At 45.3% G+C, this 25,604-nt stretch overlaps 1 protein-coding gene across 1 annotated transcript in view; it reads right to left on the minus strand.

The window, feature by feature from the left end:
* The window catches only part of LOC122371258 (protein capicua homolog), a 118,059-nt gene that overhangs the window by 16,278 nt on the left and 76,177 nt on the right, over window positions 1-25,604 (minus strand). Inside the window, exons 5-6 of the mRNA XM_043347433.1 lie at window positions 7,001-7,113; window positions 6,468-6,666 (exon numbers count right to left, since the gene is read on the minus strand). Of these exons, the coding sequence (XP_043203368.1) occupies window positions 6,468-6,666; window positions 7,001-7,113 (312 nt within the window). The remainder of the gene's footprint in view (window positions 1-6,467; window positions 6,667-7,000; window positions 7,114-25,604) is intronic.

Genomic DNA, 25,604 nt, shown 5'->3' on the forward strand with positions numbered 1-25,604 from the left:
AGGAAGGGGAACTGAAAAAGTTTTTGAACTCTTCTTTTGATAAGGTGATCATCGAAATTGACCTCAGGTCAATGGTTTAGCCTCCAGAGGGCAAATACTCCAAAAATACCTAGGGGAGAGTGGGGTAATTTGGCCGTTTTTTTTTTTTAGAAAACGATATAACTTAAAATTGACGACACATTTCTGCATTTTCTCAACGCTGGCAGGTGTCGCATTCATTTTACTTTACTGGACAGTGAACTTGAAATGATAGAGTAATTACTTATATTGAAATTGTGACGTATTACAAAGGTCTGCAAGGCGGCCAAATTGCCCTTCTAGCAGGGTTATTTGGCCGGGGGTGTGGGGCAATTTGGCCGGTGTTAGTTTGCGGTCGGGATTTTCTGTTATATTGCGAGTCAGCTTCAGATTCAGCAATGACGTGTGTCCTATGACGCATTTGCCGCATTTTGGAGGTTGGCTCAGGGGTCACAGGGGTCAAAATAGCCAAATTAGCGGCTCTAGATGCGATCACAGTTTTTTTACGAATAACTTTTGAAGTAATCAAGCTAGGCCTAAACTTCGAGTACCATCGTAATTCTCTCGTCAGTCCGCATCGAAAGATATATGTGTTGACCTTGAGAAGTCAAGGTCAAAGGTTGACCTCAGGTCACGTTGCATCAGGTCGCTTAACCCTCGCCGGACCTATTGGTTTTCTATGTACATACGCGCCGGCCGAGGGGGGGTACGACCCCCTCTCGCCGTTTCGCCCCTGGTGGAGCTAGCGCGTCGCGGAAAAAACGAGCGTGTGCGCCGTTACGAGACGCAGAGATTGGTACCCGATTTTAAGGTCCTAGGTCAACCGGTGACCTCTGAGGTCAGGTGTCAAGTGCCCCAAGGTACGGTTCAGTTTTTGGTGAATAACTTCGCAAAAAACGGTCGCAGAGCCGCGATTTTGGCAGCATCGTGTTCGCCTCGCTCAGGCGCGTCGAATGATATACTTTTTGTTCGGGTCAGGTCAACTTGGGGTGTTGACCTCAGGTCAAGGTCAGGTCAGCACCCCAGGTCACGAAGTTGGTCGAAAGAGGTCATGTCGCATATCATTCGATTCGGCAGGTCTTCCTGAGTCCATTGGTGGCTTTCCCGACTCGCTAGCTCAATTTGATCAAGAGTTATTGACGAAAAACTAATATGACCTTGATGACGTCATAAATGACGTCACGCAAGGTCAACATTGCAAAAGTGACGCATCTAACCTTGCAAGGAGTGCATCAAATCACGATTCTGTGTGCTTGAGATGGTTGGAGATCGTTCCCGGCGCCAGAATAGCAGTTTTCATTTCTCCCCATTGAATTATAATGGTGAGGTCACGAAAATGACCTGACCTCATATGACCTTTAGGAAAAATCCGAGATATACAAGTTGTGAGACTCATAATGGATACTAGATCCTGCAAGTTTCATTTTCCTGTGACATCTCCTCTGGCAGTGAGGGCGTTGCGAAGTTGCGACATCTGAAGACCGTGCAGAGGTTCACTTATGACGTCATAGGTCAGTGACCTGACCTGATCCAAAAATGCGGTTGGTGTCATAAGATCCGGCTTGGATCAAAGGTCAGGTATGCCAAGTTTCAGCTCTCTATCGCCAGCGTGTTCGAAACTATCGCGAAAAAAAACCTATGGGGGGCGGTACCCGCCCCCCCCCCCTCGGCCGGCGAGGGTTTACCTCAAGGTCACGTGATTTCAAGGTCATCATGCATATCATTCGATGCGCCTTGGCAAGCTGAACAGAATGAGACCATTTGTGCGGCTGTACCATTTTTATGTAAGGAGTTATTAGCAAAAAAACGTTTGGCAACCTTTGATGACGTCACATGCTCTTACAGTTGACCAATCGGAAGTAAGGCATCAAAGTAGTCAAAGTTGGTCATGAATCATGTCATTTATGGTACAATTGACCATGAAATCTCGGCCGTCCCAGCATAGTGGCCAAGTTGCCCCGCTAGTCCCGGCCAAATTACCCCATTTTGCCATTCTGAAAATGTATGTCTATAAAGTCATCACGGCTTTACCGAATTAGATAAAATTGCTCTTGGAACCGCTGAACACCCCCAAGAATGGCGCTATAATGTCTGAATTCGTTTTTAGCCCAAATACTACATGTTATACAACTTTGTAAACAGAAGTAAAAGTTACCATTTTCTAATGAAATTAACGTTTTATTAATTTTGAATAAAACTACGAGGAGCAAAGTTTTGACATTTGTCCTCCAGTTATTTCTACCCATGACAAATTAATAGAGACTAGAGTTATTTCACTCACTTTTATAAGACGTCGTACAGGTGGGGGCGGCCAATTTACACCACCGGCCAAATTACCCCACTCTCCCCTATTTTTACGAAAAGTGTTTTTCGACAATAACTTTCGACTAAAAAACGCCACGACATTTATATTTCCAGAGTCGTGTTCCTCTCGCCGAGACGCGTTGAATGAACTATAATTTGACCTTGAAAGGTCAACTTGAAAATTTGACCTCAGGTCAAGGTCATGACCTGACCGGAAAAGGTCATGTTGCATATCAGTCGATGCGTCTCAACAAGCCGAACACAATGAGGCCATCCCCAGCGTCCTATCTCTTTCCAAGCGAGAGTTATTGGCAAAAATCTGTTTGTAGCCTCAAATGACCTCGGATGACCTTTCTAGAGGCTATCAGCAAAAAAAGACACCTTGGTCGTCACGGGTGGTCCAAATCATTGTAATTCTTAAATATTTGGACTGTTCCTATGCGTACACACGGATCTAGAGGCATTTTCATTTTTCTCCATTGACTTATAAGGGTAAGGTCACGCCACTAGCCTGACCTTAGGCCACGGTTAAAAAAATCCGAGATATACAAATTATAGGCGCCCATAACATCATGCAATCCACCAAGTTTAAAACATCTATGACAAACACTGCAGGCTGGACATGATTACAAACTTTTTTAGGCTTGGTCAGTTAACTTGACCTGGTGACCTGACCTGACATGACCTGGGGTCAACAATTTCACACATTGTCCAAAATTGATGTACAGAAAGCTACTCCAAGCGGGCGCTGCGGTTTTTTATTCACGCACAAAAAAAAAAACGCGACAGGGTGGTAGCATATGACCCCCCCCCCCACACTGCAAGATGGGACCGCAGCCGGAATTAGCGCGACATTGGTGGATTTGCCGACCTTTCCCAAATTTAGTTGAACTGTGTCACATAGTTCAGAAACTAGGGTTACCCGCGTGCTCCGCAACGCGAAGAAGGGTTATTTTTGACCCGTGGGTATTGGGTTGGTCTGTGTCGATTTGGTTGGCATCCATTTCGTTCGATTGCTTTTCGACGGCCAAGCATTTTGTAATAAAACAAAAAAAATACATCGCATCGAGGTGCCCGTGTCGTATTATCATGCGTTCTACTTAAGAATGATTCGAAAACTGACGTGAAGTCTTTTGAGGGCCATCGCTGAATTTCGCTAAAAATGACAATGTAATGGTTTGGAACATTTACATTTTTAAGAATACTGTTGCTCATCATGCAAACATGAAGGGTGAATATTGGACAGAATTGAATGCTCTATCCATTGGTACCATATTCAATTGCCAAAGGTATCAGGTTATGCAGCAAACCCCGTGTGATTAATAAAGTGGCACAAAATTGACAAACACCATTTTCTCCTGTGATTTGCACCACCTTGATTTGGATCAATCAGCTTTTCACAATTTGTATATGAGAGGCGGTACCTTTCTCTTGCAAATAGGCGTTGATTCAACTCGCTCCATTTAACGGTCACCTAAAGATAAAATTAATTCCAAAATCCCTCAAAAACCGCAATTTTTCAAATAAAAGTGCCCTCTCCAGTGCACGTGGCGCGTGCTATCCTCTGCATTGCACACCATTCAATAGCCCGTTCAATTCTGTACACGATGCTGTTTTCCCCGTGCCGGTCGGACCCCTGGTCACCAAGATATTGCACGGGAACTGGACCCGTGTCGGCCAAAATCAGCCGTTTTCGCCCGATTTCGCACGACGATTTATACATGTAAAGTCTATGACGCGAAATTGCACTTTTTGAGCACGCGCCACGCGCTCCCTATCAATCCGATCGAGCTGAGACCCCTCAAAGGCACGTCGCGCATCCTTGATCTATAAGTTGTGCAAATTTCACCGGGCTAGGTGCAACGGTCTGGCCTGTAGTCCACGCAAAGCACCACCAAGTCGGGACCTCGGTAACGGACAGACGCACCCTCCTCAAATAGTAATATAGATGTCCATGGACCACGAATCTGCAAACATTTTTTGTCCATGGTGTACAGCGTCCACGCCACATCAGCCCAAACGCAAAGTTCCGTGACAAGCATCGTAGACCCGTTTTCGTACGGAGAAAAGAAGCAGCTAATGTTGGCAAGAAAAAATATATATTAGACGGCTTTATCAATATTTTTCGGGGTCTAGCCTGATAGTTTAGACCATGGGGATGGAAAGAAAAACTTTTAGCGGAATATATAAATACGCTTCAAATGTTAAGTTTTCTTAGATGCTTTTCAAATCGTAAGTTAATTTTGCTGTTATAAATATTCTGGAGTGTCGATATAAAAAGTCCCGCTGGGTCCCACTCTTCTTTTATCTTTATGGTATTTACCAATCAATTGCCTTTCAGAAAATGTATAGTTCAGCTGCCTCAGCCTGCCACAGCGAAAACAAGGGTTTTTTTTTACTTCAGGTCGCCGGCGCTGGCCGTGCGCGGTTACCGCGAGCCGGCCGGAAGCTGTGAGTAACAGAACCTCAGGAGTTGTACAAGGCTGCCAAGTGCCAACTATATCTAAGTTTTATCCGGACATATCCGTAACTGCTTTCGAAGTGTCTGTCTGATACAATTTTTTGACCCGTACTTAATTTGTTACATAGTCATGTAGGCCATCAGATTCCCATCATGGTTTTGGTGGCTACATTATTTGCTTATCGGAATTTCCCATGCCGTCATGACCTGACCGGACAGGTGTTGCTATCTTATCACGTGACCGAACCGAGTCGAGGTCAGCGCAGGTCAACGTATTATTTCACTAATTAACTTAATTAAATTACTGATGATTGATTAATTAAATTTATCAGAAATTGCTTCAAAAGTACACAGACTACCATTTGTATGATTCTATCATCACTTACATGTGAAAAGCGGGCACAAAACACGAAAAAGTACCGATGTCGCGCTAATTTCCGCTCCGGTCCCATTGTGCACTGGGGCGAAGGTTAATGCCCCTCCTACCCAGATTGCATCGATATTCATTGTTCACATCCTGGGATCAGTCATTTCTTTTGTTAAATAAGACGACTCATTGAAAACTAAATGGTCCTAATGTGAAAGCTTCGATCACTGATTTTAGCCCTCTGACTACATAGCCAGTCGTTCTAAGAGTTACGGTCTTGTGTAGGTAGGTACTAATGACGGTCTAAGCCACAGTGAGTGTAAATGAGCATATGCTGTTCATTGACCAAAATCATATTTTTTGGTGCTCTCTTTTACCGCTGCATGTCAAATAAAGGAACCAGTAAAACGCCTTTTGGGCGAAGAACGAGCGAGCGAGATGGTGAGCCCACGTGCGGAAGGGCGAGAGGGTACTTCCAACGGGCTTGTGCAAAGCACCCTTCTAACTGGTAGCTAGCGGTGTGCCAAATTTGAACGCAATCGGCCCAGCCGTTCCTGAGATCTGGAAGCGGCATTCTGCTCGTGCGCACCTGCAAACGGGGTCCAAACTGTCTTTTGCATGGCACCCTACTAGCCGGTCCCCAACCGTGTACCAACCGCGCAATCGGCCCAACCATTCTCGAGATCTGGAAGCGCCCCCTGCACGTGCGCACGTGCAGTAGCACCCCAACTGTGGCACATGCAAATGCATTGCCTAGTGGGTGCCTACCTACATACCAACTTTCAGCGCAATCGGCCCAGTAGTTACCGAGATATTGAAATGGGAACAAATTTGGCACCTTTTCTTATTGCATTTTGCACGTGCCGTGGGGGTCACTCACATAGATCAAGAGTATCCGACCTTTGGTAGAAGGGATGCAGCTACCCTACAAAAATTACCGCAAGACAATCGCCCAAGCGGCTGCTAAGATGAGCCTTTCAAAATCACTAATTTTGCAAAACAGCTTGGACACCCTTGACGTTTCATGTGGCACGTGCCACGACGGTCACTGAGATGTATCAAAAGCAGTCAATTACGGGGTAGAAGGGATGGCGCTACCCAGCAAAAAAGACCGCAGGCCAATCGGTCCAGCGGTTGCTGAGATATAAGCCTCTCAAAAGCGTTACAGGCCGGGCCGCTCATACTGAGATTTTTCCGTTATATTGAAGACTTCGCTGCGCTCGCTCGCTCTTAACAACTAAAGCAATGTTGCACGGTGTCCAACAGTCATCAATACCAGTGCAGCCGGGGGAGCGACAGTCGGGCGCCGCGCCGTACCTGATGAGCTGGGAGCGGTACTGGCCGGCCGGCAGGGCGGCCGCCCGGTGCGGACTGGTCGGCCACCGGCCAGCCGCCGGCCCGTGCCGGATTGGCCGGAAGTGGTGCTGCGCCGCGCCCGCACCCGACGCCACCGGCGACGCCGGGTTGGAGGCCACCAGCGGCGCCGGCGTGGTGGACCGCGAGTTCCCCAGCGAGACTGCAACGAACCCCGCTCAGCGGTCAGTTGGCCAGGGAGACGCGCTCGGCGGTCGGCACACCTGGCCGGCGGCGGCCAGCCCTCAGCGCAGAATGGACGATTCGGCCCGGCCGGCCTCCCCAAACCTTACACATATTTCTCCGAAAATTCGGGCATTGGGCGCTCCAACGATGCAACTCAAGGCACCACTCATCAAGCGATTTTATTATTCTGATTAACATTAATTTATGATCACCTGTGAAAAGCATCGATGATGTGTGCAGTGTCCATGTCAGCTAGATGGTAATACAGTATGGCCATCAGGGAGCGCGTGAAGAGGTGCGGGGGTACGTACCGAGCAGGTTGGCCGCCTCCTCCATCCTGGCGTCCGGCAATGACGAGTAGCTCGGCGAGGTGGTTGGCAGCGACTCGCCACTGCCGTCATCACCCCATTCCTCCTGCTTCACGCTGGGGGCACAGGTCGGCGTCAGATGACCTACCCAGTCGGCGACAGACAACACTTCGGCTTCGTGGCCACCGCTTGGGCCACCGCACAGACGCCCTCAAGCGGTTCACGTCAAAACAGCTAGCGACAGTTCAGCTAGTGACTTTTGAGCTAGTACAAAACAGCTAGTGCCTCAAAACAGCTAGTGACAAAATCGCTAGCGTCAAAATAGCTAGTGAAGCAAAATAGCTAGTGCTTCAAAACAGCTAGTGATAAATGTAAAGTATCCATGACAGTTGGATAACGACAACTCAAGAAACTCAAGATTACCAAACGATATTTATTTTAAAGTACTTTTAAATACACAAAGCTTTCGGTCACATACGACCTTGATCACTGTGTTTCACAATGTTTCACAATTATACAAACTTCGCAAAAATGATACAAAAACCCAGGGTACAAAAACCGACAAAAACCGTCTAAGATTATTAATGTGAAGCGCATGAAAATATCCTAGCCTACCGCCAGTTTTGCTGTCCAGGATGATAATGAAATGAACCCACTTCTCGAGTTGAATGTGTCCTGGGTGTTGATGTGAGCGGCTTCTAACGTTTTTCGTATCTTCTTTTTCGTATCTTAGAAAGAAATATAAAAAAGAAGATACGAAAAACGTTAGAAGCCGCTCACATCATCACCCAGGACACATTCAACTCGAGAGGTGGGTTCATTTCATTATCATCCTGGGCAGCAAAACTGGCGGTAGACTAGGAAATTTTCATGCGCTTTCATTAAGAATTTTAGACGCTTTTTGTATCATTTTTGCGAAGTTTGTATCAGACTTGTGCCTCGACCAAAAATCAAGATCCAAGATCCGCAAGATCCCACATAATTTCAGAATTTCAGGATCCAAGATCTCCAAGATCCCACACAAAATCAGATTGCAAAATCTAAGATCCCCAGGATCCCGCGCAAAATCAAAATTTCAGGGTCCAAGATCCACAAGATCCCGCGCAAGATCAGACTTCCAGGATCCAAGATCCCCAAGATCCCACGCAATATCAAAATTGTAGGATCCAAGATCCCCAAGATCCAACGCGCAATCATAATTTTAGGATGATTTATCTGTGATTTGCAACAGCAGACTGCAACTTACTCAGTTCTAGCCCTGGAGAAGCACTCAATGGACATGTATGTACATTGTACATTGTACATGCTAGTGATGTAAATCTCAGAAATGTTTTGTGTACCTACATGTTTGTGATGTACATTTAAGAAATTTTCGAAACCAATGCCAAACTGATACTGACCAAACTTTATATCTATCATTGATATATAACAAGCTCTGCTAACGCCACCATACGACGTCAACTGGCAAATAATCCAGTTAATAGTACGGCCCACAAAGTCTAAGTTGTGTTTATGCTGATATATACTTTGAAGCCTTGAGCACCTCAGTTATTAGAGTATGTCCTCCTACCAGTATAAAGTGAGTTCAACAGTTGTACATGCTAATGTTTTGCACATTGGCTTTCCTAGCTAGATATTCATCCTCAGGAGATTTGAATTTGCTGGCAATAGATAGCTTTAGTAGGCATTCAATCATGGTAGACTCATGTGTAAAATATTCCTGTTAAAAAACAAGATCGAAGATCGCCAGGATCCCTCGACAAATCCAAAACCAGGATCCAAGATCCCAAAGATCCCTCGACAAAATCAAAAAGCCAGGATCCGAGATCCCCAGGATTCCTCCACAAAATGATGACCAGAGTCCTGGATCCCCAAGATCCCTCGGCAAAACCTGAAGTGCTGGATCCAAGATCCCTCAAGATCTCGGATCTTGGATGTGGCAGATCCTGGATCTCGGATCTTTTTGGGATCTTGGCACAAGTCTGGTTTGTATAGTGTAATTGTGAAACATTGTGAAACACAGTGATCAAGGTCGTATGTGACCGAAAGCTTTGTGTATTTAAAAGTAATTTAAAAATAAATATCGTTTTGTGTATTGATTATCGTTGATGATGATGATGATCGTTTGGTAATCTTGAGTTTCTTGAGTTGTCGTTATCCAGCTAGTGATAAAATCGCTAGCGTCAAAATAGCTGGTGGATCAAAATAGCTAATGCCTACGAAGAGCGAGCAGCTAGTGTGATTTCTTTCTCGACAAGTCCTTTAAGAAGATGGTGACATGAACATCAGCATTGAGGTGCAGGCCATGGAGCCAAAACGCAACGACATTCCTTTAATGATTCAAAGGAAAAGAAAAAGGCTCGAAGGCTAGCACCAGAACCGGTTACTAGGGCAGCAATCCAAATGCCAGAAAATACTTTGATTTTCAGGTTAGGATCAGGTCATCACAGGTCACGGAAATCTTACATCATGTGTCGGTCACGTGACACATGTTTTATGGCCCATTTAGGCCATAGATTTCGAATAATTCGATGTTGTTTATGTCATTCGAGGTCATTTTGAGTTGAATTTAGCTTGGTCAGGCCACTTTCAGGTCAAAAAGGTCAAATCTTATAGTTGAAGTTTGGCAACAACAAAAAACTGTCCATCAAATGCAGTTTGAGCTCAGGAACACGATGGTGCTATTTATATTGGTGTACGAGGTCAAATACGTAATGAAAAATTGATTTGAAAAATTTATAATAGTGCAATTTTTGCTATAATGCTTAAAACTTGGCCATTTTTACAATATCTCGCTAAAACTTGCTAGAGTAGGTCAAAATCATTTGTTCTATCACAAATATTCCGGTTTTTCGAAGAGTCAAAACTCTTCACATTTCTGTCCATATCTATACTTCTAGACGCCACATCGATTTGAATCGAACACCATTCCAATGCAAATTGGCTGGTGCCGCAATTTTTTCCTACCACGCCTCAAAGCAAGTGGCGCAGCCGCTTGTCTAACTTACTATTCCAACAGAATCCGTCTGTCTGTGAGTGTGTGTGTGTGTGTGTCCGCCACGCCGTGTAGTGGGTACAATTGATTTTTAACTTACTATTCCAACAGAATCCGTCTGTCTGTGTGTGTGTGTGTGTGTGTGTCCGCCACGCCGTGTAGTGGGTTCAATTAACTTCGCCTACAGGGCAGACGGTATGCCGTAGGAGGTTGAAATTTGCATACCTTTTAGGTGACAGAGCGGGTTAGCGCCTTTTCTAGGTTCCGACTCGCTGGGGTGCACGGTTGGCACGTGGCGCGCGCCGGAAGAACGCCAATGAAATTTTGATCGGTTCGTAGATCTTCATTGGGAGCCGGGGTCGACAAACTTTGTCGACTAAATGCATGCCGATCGGTGGCGGGTGCCTCGCATTGGCGGATGGGCAAGTTTTTAATTTGAATAAAAAGTGGCGAGAGAATGTGTTGATTTTCTTTCAATGGGAGCAGTTTGTGATACAAGTATAAAAATGCACCACGTTTGCCGCAAGGCGTCACATTGGTCACAAGGCGCCTTTTTTTGCCGCAAATCGCACAGCTTTGTCGAATATGGTCCGATAATGGTACAATTTGGTGCCAGGATGCATGCTCAAACGACAGGTTCAGATGCGCCGCGTTTGTCGCAATGCGCCACATTTGTCACAATTTGTCATTTCCGACAAATACGATTAAGCGTAATGGAATGGCACGATTATCAGCAGGGCTAGGAGCACTTTTAATGTCTGATTTTTTAAAAAAATATTTATTGGATCCAATTATTATGTGACCTGACATGACCCAGCGGTATTGGAAGGGGTAGGGGTAGTGGTAGTGGTACGAGGTAGGGGTAAGGGTAGGGGTAGTGGTAGGGGTAGGGGTAGTGGTAGGAGTAGTAGGGGTAGGGGTAGGGGTAGTGGTAGGAGTAGTAGCAGGGGTAGGGGTAGGGGTAGTGGTAGGGGTAGTAGTAGTGGTAGGGGTAGTAGTAGGGGTAGTAGTAGGGGTAGTAGTAGGGGTAGTAGTAGGGGTAGTGGTAGGGGTAGTTGTAGGAGTAGTGGTAGGGGTAAGAGTATGGGTAGTAGTAGTGGTAGTGGTAGTGGTAGGGGTAGTGGTAGTGGTAGATGCAGTGGTAGGGGTAGGGGTAGGGGTAGGGGTAGTGTTAGGGGCAGTGGTAGGGGTAGGGGTAGGGGTAGTGGTGGAGGTAGTGGTAGGGGAAGGGGTAGTGGTGGAGGCAAAAGTTGAACAGTGGCCCGGGCTGATCCCATCGGACGAGAGGTGACCTTTGTGACCTGGCCTCACCCAAAGTGACCGGGGCTGACCCCTTTGACCCGTCTTGACCCCGTATCAGCCAAATTTCATCCAACAAAGGCCTCAGAACAGTCCTTTTTTAAATTCTCTTCACATTTCCGTCCATATCTATGCTTCTAGACGACACATCGATTTGAATCGAACACCATTCGAAAGCAAATTGGCTGGTGACGCAATTTTTTTCCTACCACGCAGCAAAGCAAGAGGCGCAGCCGCTTGTATAGACTATAGTTCGTCTTTTTAAGTTTGCCCCTCACTGTAAACGTCTTTTTGAACATAGCACGAGAATTGGTAGCTGAATTACTGAGAAAACTGGTTGGCGCACATTAATTTCACCAGAATTCACAGACGATCAATTTAATCAAATTTGTTTACTATTTCACAGACTCAAAGCTCGTATTTGCCCATACCTAGAGTTCCACAGTGATAGACGACTTCTCAGGAATTATGTCTGAACTAATTAATAAATTGCACGGCGTTTAAAGGTAGACTGCCACCTTTTTTCCACAAAACGGTTTTCACTAGAGCTGAGCCACCTATGTCCCAGACTGAAGTCGGTTTTCCGAAATTCGAACCCGTTTGCGAGAAATCGGAGACCAAAGTTCAGTTTGATGCCATTTTTTTAGTCCAAGAAAACCGACATCTCTACTATTTATCGATAACTTTGAAACATGAATTTTCTTATCTTTTGGTAAATATATGTCAAAACTTTGATTGTTTCGAGATCAGAGAAGAATTTTGGAGTGTCAAAATAAAAGTTAAACTTATATATTCAGTAGTTCATTTTTTCCAAAAAAGTGTGGGAAATGGGGTTTAACATGGGCCAGACCCATTCCAAATGAGCCATGATTTTTAAATGTTTTACGAACTTAAATGCAAAATAAATTAAACATGGCCAATTTCTTATGAAATCATATATTAGTAAATCATAAAATACCTTACTTTTTCAAATAAAATGTAATAATCTTATGACCTTGAAGTCTATTGATGTGTAAACATTGTCGCTAGACATTAACCGATTGATAAATAATGTATGATAATCGACAATTTTTTTCGCGATTCACGTGATGATACTTTGTCAGGTGAATTCTAAAATTTTGTTTTGTCCAGGGAATAAATCATAGGCCGATCTGAGAAAACTTTTTGAAGGTGGCAGTCTTCCTTTAACATTAACGTTACATCGTCGGTGTTCAAAACTTATTTTGAAAATATTATTCATATCTCCAATACAATGTGCGCCAACCAGTTTTCTCAGTAATGGGGTTGGGAACTCGATTTTTTAAGAATGCATGAAAATGATCAAACTATTTTCACAGAATTTATGGTGCATACCATTGCCTCATAAAATCAATAAGCTGAGAGAAATGGGGGAAGAAAGATAGGAAACTTGTTTTGAAAAGTTCTTGAAAAAAGATGCTCTTGATGCTGTTACGTCACATGTCACATTCTGCGGTTGACAAATAATGGCGCATCTGGCGCACCACAGATTACATGTTATATCAATGGGTGAAAGATGTTGTTTGCTTCACTCTGACATTCGCGCTGTTTTTAGCTTTAAATTATGCTAAAACATTTACGGATGAAATGTTCAGTGTCAAAAATTGATATGTCTGCCGTGTACTATATTCCCACTTAACATGAGCGCGTGATAAACATTTTATGTACCTCGAATTTTCAAATGATAAAGATGATGAATCGGAGGATGCTGAAAAGCAAAAGCTCATTCCAATATTTGGACTACTTTACGATTAAAATGTTTACATTCCTGTCATCTTTTTGATCATTTATTTGTTCTTTTTTATGAAAATAACTTAAGGCGTTGAGAACCGAGGTAATTTCTATCTACCGTGCCTTAACTTACCAGCAACAGCAATCTATCTACGCCCTACGGTGGCAAGGGAGACTGTGAAAGAAGCGTAAGATGGATTCTAAACAATTCTTTTGTGATATACTGAAGGGCAAAGTGCAGAGAAGAACGTACAAGTCCTGTTTTGTGCCAGGCTGTTGCAGTAGCACTTATGAAACTCCGAAAACGATCTTCGTTCATGTCCCGAACAACATTACCCTGAGGAGATGATCGTCTGCAATAGCAGGAAGAGCTGATGCAAGTACTTTGAAATCCACTATCAAGTCGGTGCTATTGTTGTAATGATCACTGTGAGGTGAGATATTTTGTGCAAGGGCTGAGTGTAATGCCCAGGAAATGACCTCCATTCGCCCCCTGACCGGTCAGGGTTATAAAATTTGAGTGGATGGCGGTCCGTTTGGGGTTCAGATGTCAATTGTATTTTGTTACTGTCAAACAATACATGTTATGCTGGCAGCGAATGTGTGTAACGTCGTTTTTCGAAGCAGAAGTTAGAACTGTAACGGCAGAGTGCTTGCTGGTCTCATCGTAAGTATTGTAAGTGTTGTAAGCAAAAGCATTGTCAATATTGTAAGTATTGTGAGCATTGATGTATGGTAGATATCACCTCACATGATCTCGGCTCAGATAACCCTCTCCGGTGTCCCTGTCAGTAAATGGCACTTGGATCATTACAGATAAGATAATTTGTCATAATTCTTAAAGAATTGGGTGGTTTTGACTCGTTTACTCGAGGTGCAGGTCGCATTTCAATACTTTTCCATAGGCTTGCAATGTAAAGGTCACGACTCTGACCTAACCTCAGGTCACAGATAAAAAATTCTGAGATATACAAACGACACATACTGCAGGTACTGTTTTGAAGACTTGATGAGAGGAAATAACTTCGTGAAAAACTCAAGCTCTGACGTGTTTGCAAACTTTTCTGAGGTGGGGTCAACAAACCCGCTCTGGTTACCTGACCTGACCTGACCCGGCATTTTTTTTTTTTTTGCTGGGATGTGCGCAATGAGCATTTAGGAAAAGTCACCAAATATGAGCTGAATGTCTCGCGGCGTTTGGCAATTGTACAAGAAAATCCTGAAAGGTCTCCCCGTCCGAAATAGGGTTAATGTGTATATGAAGAGTTGCAGATGCCAAACATACCCAGATCTAAGACTGCAGTTCCCAGCGCCGCTGCAACGTTTTTAAAACAAACATACATAGGACATACAAACATGTACATAGGATACATAGGATACATAGGATGACAGGCGAATAACCGGTCACGCAAGGAGCGGAGCTCCGCCCCGTCCAAAGTGGCCAACAAAGCAGAGACAGAGGCAGCATCACATCTTCCATCAAAGAACTGGTTTCTGGCTTGGAAGATGAGCTCCATCTTTGCATCCGAGTCAGTGCTGTCAGATATGCCTGGTCTTCGTAGCATTTGCACCGATTCTTCTCGATCGGACTCTGAATTCTGTCCCTCCTGCGTATTACTTGAGGCATTGCTATGTAGCTAAGTCTTTGGCAGAGTTTCGTTATCCATGCTTTGCAAACAGTGCCATAACAACACAGTTAATTAATCACCAAGCTTCTTTGCAAGTTCCAATACAGTTGAATCGCACGCGATTTGAGTGCAAAAATCAAGAAAAGTGCCAACTTGTTCTCGTAAAATATTTTGAATATTGACCTAAAAAATGAGTAATTTCCAGATAAAATAACAGCGAAATCAGTTTTCGCTTGCCAATAAAACTCACAGATATTGAAGCTCCATTATTAAAGGAACATTTCAGTATATGCCATTCTTGATAAAACTTCTTAGCCACGCAATACCAGCGCAAAATAAAGAGACACTGAAAACACGACCAATCACTCCGATTTACCATAGGAAAATACATAGAAAATGTATGTCTCAACTGCGCCAAATATACAGACAGTTATATACCTACATGTGACGTCATGATTAGCCCGACCAATCAGAAGCAAGTTGTTTTCAGCCACAAATAATTAATTTCTGAACTAACTAGGCATTTTTTTAACAAAGTGATTTTAAATTAAATCATTAAAAATTCTGAGCTTTTTTATTTTACCAAAACATACAGAGCATGCAGATAGGTCCCAACCCTATTCAGCCAGCAATAGGGTTGGGACCTATCTGCATGCTCTGTATGTTTTGGTAAAATAAAAAAGCTCAGAATTTTTAATGATTTAATTTAAAATCACTTTGTTAAAAAAATGCCTAGTTAGTTCAGAAATTAATTATTTGTGGCTGAAAACAACTTGCTTCTGATTGGTCGGGCTAATCATGACGTCACATGTAGGTATATAACTGTCTGTATATTTGGCGCAGTTGAGACATACATTTTCTATGTATTTTCCTATGGTAAATCGGAGTGATTGGTCGTGTTTTCAGTGTCTCTTTATTTTGCGCTGGTATTGCGTGGCTAAGAAGTTTTATCAAGAATGGCATATATTAAAATGTTCCTTTAATAATGGAGCTTCAATATCTGAGTTTTATTGGCAAGCGAAAACTGATTTCGCTGTTATTTTGTCTGGAAATTACTCATTTTTTTTAGGTCAATATTCAAAATATTTTACGGGAACAAGTTGGCAGTTTTCTTGATTTTTGCATTCAAATCGCGTGCGATTCAACTGTATTGGAACTTGCAAAGAAGCTTGGTGATTAATTAACTGTGTTGTTATGGCACTGTTTGCAAAGCATGGATAATGAAACTCTGCCAAAGACTTAGCTACCTACATAGCAATGCCTCAAGTAATACTTATACTTACTTATACTTATAGTATGCGGAATTTAGGAAGGCCTTACGGCCTCTTGGATCCGGACGTGACGAGCTATGTGTCAGTGTGTCACTGCATCAGTCGTTGAAGTGTAAGGTGTACTTGGCGTGAGCCCAGTGTTTGTCAAGCCTGGCCTTGAAACTGTTGACAGAGGGCGCATCGACCACAGCAGGGGGCAGAGAGTTCCAGTCGTTTAGGACTCGTATGCTGAAGGCGTTCCGCCGCACCCTGGAGACAGCTCTTGGTTTGGACAGTTTCCACTCGTGTCCCCGAGTTCTGGTCGTTGTTGCCGCGGTAAAGAATTGGGATGGGTCAACATCCACTCCCCGTCGAAGCACCTGGTAGACCGAGATCATGTCGCCCCGTCGGCGCCGATAGTAGAGCGATGGCAAGTCCAGGCTCCGAAGTCTCTCCTCGTATGGCAAGTGGCGGATGCTGGCAACCAGTCTCGTGGCTCTCCGCTGTACACGCTCAATGCGCTTCTGATCTTCTCGGTTGAAAGGTCCCCACACCACGTTGGCGTACTCAAGGTGGGGGCGAACCATAGTCCGGTAGAGCATTGGAAGTGTAATCTCGTCAATGACTCCGAAAGATCGTCGGATGACAGTCAGGATGTGCGACGCTCTGGCTATGACAGCAGCGGCCTGTTCCCGAAACTTGAGCTGGCTGTCTATCTTGACTCCCAGGTCCTTTTCCACCAAAGTCTGTTCTAACTGGGTGTCTCCCATGTGGTATATATGATTGGCGTTTCGAAGACCCAGGTGCAGGGACTTGCACTTCGACTGGTTGAAGGGAAGCTGCCAGTTTTCGGACCATCTCAGCAGAGCGTCGAGGTCTCTCTGCAAGGTTACAGTATCCGCAGCCTGACCGACACTTCTATAGAGTTTTGTGTCGTCTGCGAATAGCTTAAGCCCTGATGAGACACAGGCCGGCAAGTCATTAACAAAGACCAGGAACAACAAGGGACCTAGAACCGTCCCCTGTGGTACGCCGCTGGTAACTGAAACCCAGTCCGACTTTGTACCATTAATTGTCACGCGCTGCTGTCGGTCAGTAAGGAATGCCCTGATCCACTCGAGTAGGCGACCCCCAATACCACAAGATTGGAGCTTCAACAGTAGGCGCTGGTGGGGTACCGAATTGAACGCCTTACTAAAGTCCAAGTACAGGGCATCCACCGGGTCTCCTTCCTCCAGAGCACGGGTCCAATCTTCAACAGTTTCAAGGAGCTGCGTAGAACACGACCTCTTCTGTCTGAAGCCATGTTGCAGGTTGCTCAGCTGATCAGTATCGATGAGGAACGTCATCATCTGGTCACGAACCAATGATTCAAGGACCTTGCATGGCACGGCCGTCAATGTCACTGGTCGGTAATTTGCAGGGCTGTCCTTCACTCCCTTCTTAAAAATGGGGACGATCTCATCCCTGCGCCAGTCGCTTGGTAAGGTGGAGTTGTTCAATGAAGAACGGAAGAGGCGCGCCCATGGTTCTGCCATAACCAGTGCCGTTTCCCGCAGGATGCGAGGATGCAGTCCGTCCGGTCCCTGAGAGCTGTCTATCTTTAGGTTCAGCAGTTTCTCCCTGACCGCACCAGTGCTGATATCAATGTTGGTCAGTGGGGGTCCAGGGTAAACAGGTGGTGGTGCCGGCAGAACGGGGTCCTCGGTCGTGAACACGCTGTGGAAGAAGTGATTGAGCAGGTTAGCCTTATCACGATCCCCACGAATCATCGTTCCGTCCTCTGCTTTCAAGTCCTCCACTCTAGTCTTGGTCCGTAGTCGAGTGCCTGCATACCGCCAGAACCCTTTAGCGTTCGTTCGTAGATTCGTCGCCAGATGTCTCTCGAAATTCGCCCGCAGGTTCCGAGTGAGTGTTCGGAGCTTGTTGCGCGCACGACAGAATCGGGCATAGTCGATCGTGTCTCTGGTTTGCATGTACTGCAGCCACAGTGTCCGTTTTTGCTTCTTTAACCGAATGGCTTCGTCATTAATGTAGATATTCTTGTTTTTCCGTTTTGACTTGGTAAAGGGTATGCAAGTGGTAGAGTGTTCCAAGAGTTTGGCCTTGATAAAATCGTACATGGCGTGCGTATCTAGAGACGTACTTGATGGCCACTCTACTTCAGACATTAATTGGTTGAGCAGTGTGAAGTTACCCTTGTTGAAACTGAGGTGGCGCTCCAAAGACTCAGTGGGAGGACAGTAGCATGCCACTTGGAACTGGAGCATGATGTGGTCGCTTGTCCCCAAGCCAGGCAGATATTCCAAGTTCTTAACCATGGCCTCTTCAGATGACAAGATTAAATCAAGCGTGTGGGGTGTTTCACCGAGCCTAAATCTGGTAGGCTTGTCAACATGCTGGTAGAGAAATGCATCGTTCAACAGGTCAGCAAACCCATGTGAACAGTGCGAGGGAGGGGCTGAGGAAAGACCCACTTGCCAGTTGATCTGCGGCAGATTGAAATCGCCTGCAATAATTACATGTGTATATCTAGAGCTGGTAGCCTGCTTGAATAGAGATCCAATCTTGTTTAGATCTTCTTCGGCAGAACCAGAGGGGCTTCGATAAATACAGCCAAGTAGAAGGACATCAGAGCTAGCCAGCGGCATTTCTATCCAAAGCTGCTCTCTGAATGTTGAATCCTTAAAAACAACTTCAGATACCCGGAGTGATGATTTGGCATAAATGCAGACCCCTCTAATACCACTTGAGCCCAGCTTGGTTTCCGAGGGGTCAAAGTTCAGATACATGACGTAGCCAGGTACAGACAAAAGGGCTGGGGATATTGGGTGGAGTTGGGCTTTAGGTATGACTTCATTAAGTAAGATGAAGTCTGGTTCGTTTCCCGAAATAAACATGCAAAGGTCATCACGTTTCTTCACAAACTGGTCTGCATTACGCAGGAGGGACAGAATTCAGAGTCCGATCGAGAAGAATCGGTGCAAATGCTACGAAGACCAGGCAGCTCTGATACAATAGCTAGTCGTCTCACTACTCTCACTCCATTAGACCAGCTGATTCCTGACAGCACCGACTCGGATGCAAAGATGGAGCTCATCTTCCAAGCCAGAAACCAGTTCTTTGATGGAAGATGTGATGCTGCCTCTGTCTCTGCTTTGTTGGCCACTTTGGACGGGGTGGAGCTCCGCTCCTTGCGTGAGCGGTTATTCGCCTGTCATCCAGAAATAGTTCCTTCGTTTGCTGGCCGTTCCCTGATTAGGTGCAATACGGGGAGCTGTAATCAGGGAAGTAACTTTCCATATGAAAGGGGTGCAGGTGCACCCCCGTCCCCCATCCACTAGAAGTGCACCCCCATAGGCTAAGCGGCGCCCCACACGCCGCCCCACACGATTAGCTCTAGAGCAGATGGCGAGGGTGATTTCCCGGCTACATTCCATCTCGGCGTCGTGATGCTTGTGGGCTTGGAAAGCGTCCAGTCGTATGTAGGGTAGTGTAGCGGTAGGGTTGAGTTCAATAAGGTCCTTACATTTGAAAGGTTTGAACAACCCGCAATCAGCACAACGTACCACAAGTTAAATAAAAAACTACCAAACTCCGCCCAACTAATATTAATAAATATAACAGCCAAACTAATGCCCTAAATAAAAATATATCTCAAATCCTAACAGTTATCGCGGGTGATGGCGCCATGAGTTGCTATTATCCAAAACAGATGCAAATAAACATGTTTGTATGTCCTATGTATGTTTGTTTTAAAAACGTTGCAGCGGCGCTGGGAACTGCAGTCTTAGATCTGGGTATGTTTGGCATCTGCAATGCAACTCTTCATATACACATTAACCCTATTTCGGACGGGGAGGCCTTTCAGGATTTTCTTGTACAATTGCCAAACGCCGCGAGACATTCAGCTCATATTTGGTGACTTTTCCTAAATGCTCATTGCGCACATCTCAGCAAAAAAAAAAAAAATGCCGGGTCAGGTCAGGTCAGGTAACCAGAGCGAGTTTGTTGACCCCACCTCAGAAAAGTTTGCAAACACGTCAGAGCTTGAGTTTTTCACGAAGTTATTTCCTCTCATCAAGTCTTCAAAACAGTACCTGCAGTATGTGTTGTTTGTATATCTCAGAATTTTTTATCTGTGACCTGAGGTTAGGTTAGAGTCGTGACCTTTACATTGCAAGCCTATGGAAAAGTATTGAAATGCGACCTGCACCTCGAGTAAACGAGTCAAAACCACCCAATTCTTTAAGAATTATGACAAAATATCTTATCTGTAATGATCCAGGTGCCATTTACTGACAGGGACACCGGGGAGGGTTATCTGAGCCGAGATCATGTGAGGTGATATCTACCATACATCAATGCTCACAATACTTATAATATTGACAATGCTTTTGCTTACAACACTTACAATACTTACGATGAGACCAGCAAGCACTCTGCCGTTACAGTTCTAACTTCTGTTTCGAAAACCGACGTTACACACATTCGCTGCCAGCATAACATGTATTGTTTGACAGTAACAAAATACAATTGACATCTGAACCCCAAACGGACCGCCATCCACTCAAATTTTATAACCCTGACCGGTCAGGGGGCGAATGGAGGTCATCTCCTGGGCATTACACTCAGCCCTTGCACAAAATATCTCACCTCACAGTGATCATTACAACAATAGCACCGACTTGATAGTGGATTTCAAAGTACTTGCATCAGCTCTTCCTGCTATTGCAGACGATCATCTCCTCAGGGTAATGTTGTTCGGGACATGAACGAAGATCGTTTTCGGAGTTTCATAAGTGCTACTGCAACAGCCTGGCACAAAACAGGACTTGTACGCTCTTCTCTGCACTTTGCCCTTCAGTATATCACAAAAGAATTGTTTAGAATCCATCTTACGCTTCTTTCACAGTCTCCCTTGCCACCGTAGGGCGTAGATAGATTGATGTTGCTGGTAGGTAAGTTAAGGCACGGTAGATAGAAATTATCCTCGGTTCTCAACGCCTTAAGTTATTTTCATAAAAAAAAAACAAATAAATGATCAATAAGATGACAGGAATGTAAACATTTTAATCGTAAAGTAGTCCAAATATTGGAATGAGCTTTCGCTTTTCAGCATCCTCCGATTCATCATCTTTATCATTTGAAAATTCGAGCTACATAAAATGTTTATCACGCGCTCAATGTTAAGTGGGAATATAGTACACGGCAGACACATCAATTTTTGACACTGAACATTTCATCCGTAAATGTTTTAGCATAATTTAAAGTTAAAAACAGCGCGAATGGCAGAATGAAACAAACAACATCTTTCACCCATTGATATAACATGTAATCTGTGGTGCGCCAGATGCGCCATTATTTGTCAACCGCAGAAGGTGACATGTGACGTAACAGCATCAAGAGCATCTTTTTTCAAGAACTTTTCAAAACAAGTTTCCTATCTTTCTTCCCCCATTTCTCTCAGCATATTGATTTTATGAGGCAATGGTATGCACCATAAATTCTGTGAAAATAGTTTGATCATTTTCATGCATTCTTAAAAAATCGAGTTCCCAACCCCATTCTCGTGCTGTGTTCAAAAAGACGTTTACAGTGAGCGGCAAACTTAAAAAAAAAACGAACTATAGTGGCTTTGCTTGCTATCGCTACGCATGGAAGTGATAAATGGCTGGCGAAAAAATTGAAACTCGAGTGATGTTAATTTCGAGTTATTGTGACATCTAGAACTCTAGATATACGCATAAAGACGATGAAGGGGTCAAAATGGGCTTAGTTCAGGTCACAGGGGTCAAATAAGGTCACTCTGGGTCAGGTCACTTGAGGTCACGATAGGTCAGGTCAGGTCACGATAGGTCAGGATAGGTCACAGGGGTCGCTTAGGTGGTCATGCTGGGTCAAGTCAGGTCGATTAAGGTCACGATAGGTCAGGTCAGGTCACGATAGGTCATGCCAGGTCACAGGGGTAGCTTAGGTCACGATAGGTCATGCCAGGTCACGATGGGTCAGGTCCGGTCTCGGGTCATGCAAGGTCACAGGGGTCGCTTAGGTCACAATAGGTCACTCCAAGTCACGATGGGTCAGGTCAAGTCTGGGGTCAGCTCAGAGGTCATGCCAGGTCACAGGGGTCGTTTAGGTCACGCTGGGTCACCTCAGGTCACGATACTAAAGTCAAGTCTGGGGTCAACTCAGGTCACAAAGGGTCAGGCCACCTACAGGTCACGCTGGGTCGGTCCAAGTCAAACTGTTGAGATCATACCCCACCTTACCTAAACTGACATGACCTAACCTGACGTGGCCTAACCGACCTGATCTACAAAAGAACCTGGTACTTGGTACCTACTTGGTAAAAATACTTAAAATTACTTGTAAAGTAATTGTAAATACTGAAACTACCCCAAAAAATGTTGTCTGCACATCACATATGACCTCCACATAAAAGTTTGGGTTGATTTCTACCAAAAAAATACTGTAAGGACATCAAATTTTGATCACCCTGGCAAAACGGGTTCCGCACCGACATCAAATTTTGATCGCCCAGGCAAAATGAGTTCCGACCGTCGGCTACGCAAGGATAGTTTCAAAATATAATGATGAAACATACTGATCCTGCCCTTAAAATGTTGAACTGCACACCACACATGATATATGATATAGAAAAAGTTTGGGTTGATATCTACGACGAAATATTGGAACGACATCAAAATTCAAACACCCAGGCCAAACGTGTGCCGCATGTCAGGTACACCACGAGAAATTTTCACTTTTTTATGAAACATACTGAACCTACCCTTAAAACCATTTCAGAATAAACTTTCAACGTTTTCCATCAGTGAAAGTGACATTGCTCCCCATAAAATAAGTCCAGGTTGCCCTCACTGTAATGTTAAAACACCCGGCTAATCATTGCCTATCAAATTCTATGTACGTTCTATACAATAGAAGACGTCACTGGAGGAACAAAATCCAGCACCTGATTGGGCACCGGCGCGGCGGCTGCACAGCGTTACGTGACGTCACTAGCAGTGGCGGATCCAGGATTTTCACTGGGGAGGGGCTGCAGGTCATAATTGGGCGCCACGCCCCGGATGGGCGCCATAGTCGCATCGTATTGGCGCTGAAATATTGGCGCCCAGTGGCCCTGACAAGAGGCGCCCAGGATCAGTATGTACAGTGACACCACACGATTGGAAATATCGGTGCGGAGCGTACTGAAACGACGTTATTCGACTGATTTTTGCATCCTAGTCCTAGTATGCGGCACTCCGATGAGTTGCGAATTGAAAATTGGCGCCACTGCGCCTTCGGCGCAGTGGCGCCAGTTTTCCTTGGGTGGGGGCTGCCAGCCCCCGCAGCCCCCCCCCCCCCCCTGGATCCGCCACTGGTCACTAGCCCACGCCTTTTTGCAAGCAACTTTTGGCCTCCTTACCACCGCACAATGCCGCCAGTTATATGAGCAAATAAATTGCTTTCCGGTGTAGAAAGCGCCCAATTGGTCACTTTGAACTTGATTAAATAATTAACAGATAATTATAACCACCATTCAGCTCCTAATCGCACAAACATATTGAAATCCCTCTTTCAGCCCCCCCCCCTCCCCAGCGCGTCGCTCGCCATGGCCGCCGCGGCCGCGGGCGGAACAGCGCAGTCTTACCAATCAATTTATTTGTAATTGTAATTCAACCAAACAATCTTGGAAAAAACTATCGCACAGCACTCTGGATACTCACTGTTATGTTACCGATAACTTTTCAGGACAGTTACACATGATCTTCTATTTATTTGCGAATTTTCAAATCGCCGTATCTTCCGCTGCAGAAATGTTAAATTGCGGCACCAGCCAATTTGCTTTCGAATGGTGTTCGATTCAAATCGATGTGTCGTCTAGAAGCATAGATATGAACGGAAATGTGAACAGAATTTAAAAAAGGACTGTTCTGAGGGCTTGGTTGGATACAATTTGGGTGATACGGGGTCAAGACGCGTCAAGGGGGTCAGCCCCGGTCACTTTGGGTCAGGCTAGGTCACATAGGTCACCTCCTGGTAAGATGGGATCAGCCCGGGCCACACTTCTACTTTTGCCTCCACCACTACCCCTACCCCTACTCCTACCAGTTACCACTACCCCTACCCCTACCACTACTCCTACCACTGCATCTACCACTACCACTACCCCTACTCCTATCACTACTACTACCCATACTCCTACCCCTACCACTACCCCTACCACTACCCCTACTACCACCCTACTACTACCCCTACCACTACCCCTACCACTACTACTTCCCCTACAACTACACCTACTCCTACCACTACTCCTACCACTACCACTACCACTACCCCTTCCCCTACCCCTACCTCCTACCACTACCACTACCCCTACCACTACCTACTACCTACCACTACCTACCACTGGGTCATGCCAGGTCACAGAATAATTGGATCCGGCAATAAGTATTTTTAAAAAATCATATTTTAAAGTGCTTCTAGCACTGCTCCTATTCGTGCAATTCCATTACCCTTAATCGATTTTGTCGGAAATGGCGCTTTGTGACAAATGTGGCGCATTGCGGCAAACGCGGTGTATTTTCACCGGGTGATTTAGCATGCGTTTTTGCACCAAATTGCACCCATATGGGACCATATTTGACAACACTGTGCGATTTACGGCAAAAAATGACGCCCTCAGACAAATGTGACGCATTGTGGCAAACGCTGTGCATTTGTTAACTTGTATCACAAACTGTTCCCATTGAACGAAAATCAATACATTCCTGGGCCACTATTTATCAAAATCAATAACTTGCCTATCCGCCAATGCGAGGCACCCGCCGCCGATCGGCATGCATTTAGTTCACAAAGGTCGTCGACCCGGCTCTCAATGAAGAACTAAGAACCGATCAAAATTTCATCGGCGTTCTTCCAGCGCGCGCCACGTGCCAACCGTGCATCCCAGCGAGTGGAAACCTAGACAAGGCGCTGACCCGTTCTGCCACCTAGAAGGTGTGCAAATTTCAACCTCCTACCCCGTTCCGTCTGCCCTGTAGCCGTAACAAATTGAACCCACTACACGGCGTGGCGGACACACACACACGCACTCACACACAGACGGATTCTGTTGCTTTAGTAAGTCAGATGGGCGGCTGCGCCACTTGCTTTGCTGCGTGGTAGGAAACAAATTGCGGCGCCAGCCAATTTGCTTTCGAATGGTGTTTGATTTACGTCGATGTGTCGTCTAGAAGCAGAGATATGAACGGAAATGTGAAGAGAACATTTTGAAAAAAACTGTTCTGAGGGCTTTGTTGGGTGAAACTTGGGTGATACGGGGTCAAGACGGGTCAAGGGGGTCAGCCCCGGTCACATTGGGTCAGGCCAGGTCACATAGGTCACCTCCTGTCAGATGGGATCAGCCTGGGCCACACTTTTACGTTTGCCTCCACCACTACCCCCTACCACTACCACTTAAACTACCACTACCCCTACCACTACCCCTACCACTACCACTACCCTTACCCCTACCCCTACCCCTACCACTACCTCTACCCCTACCACTACCACTACCCCTACTCATACCCCTACCCTTACCCCTAACACTACCCCTACCCCTACCCCTACCACTACCCCTACTACCAGTAAAACGCCTTTTGGGCGAAGGACGAGCGAGCGAGATAGTGAGCCCTGCA

Source organism: Amphibalanus amphitrite, unplaced genomic scaffold (genome assembly GCF_019059575.1).
Source record: "Amphibalanus amphitrite isolate SeventyFive unplaced genomic scaffold, NRLGWU_Aamphi_draft 001223F_arrow, whole genome shotgun sequence".
NCBI lineage: Eukaryota > Metazoa > Arthropoda > Thecostraca > Balanomorpha > Balanidae > Amphibalanus > Amphibalanus amphitrite.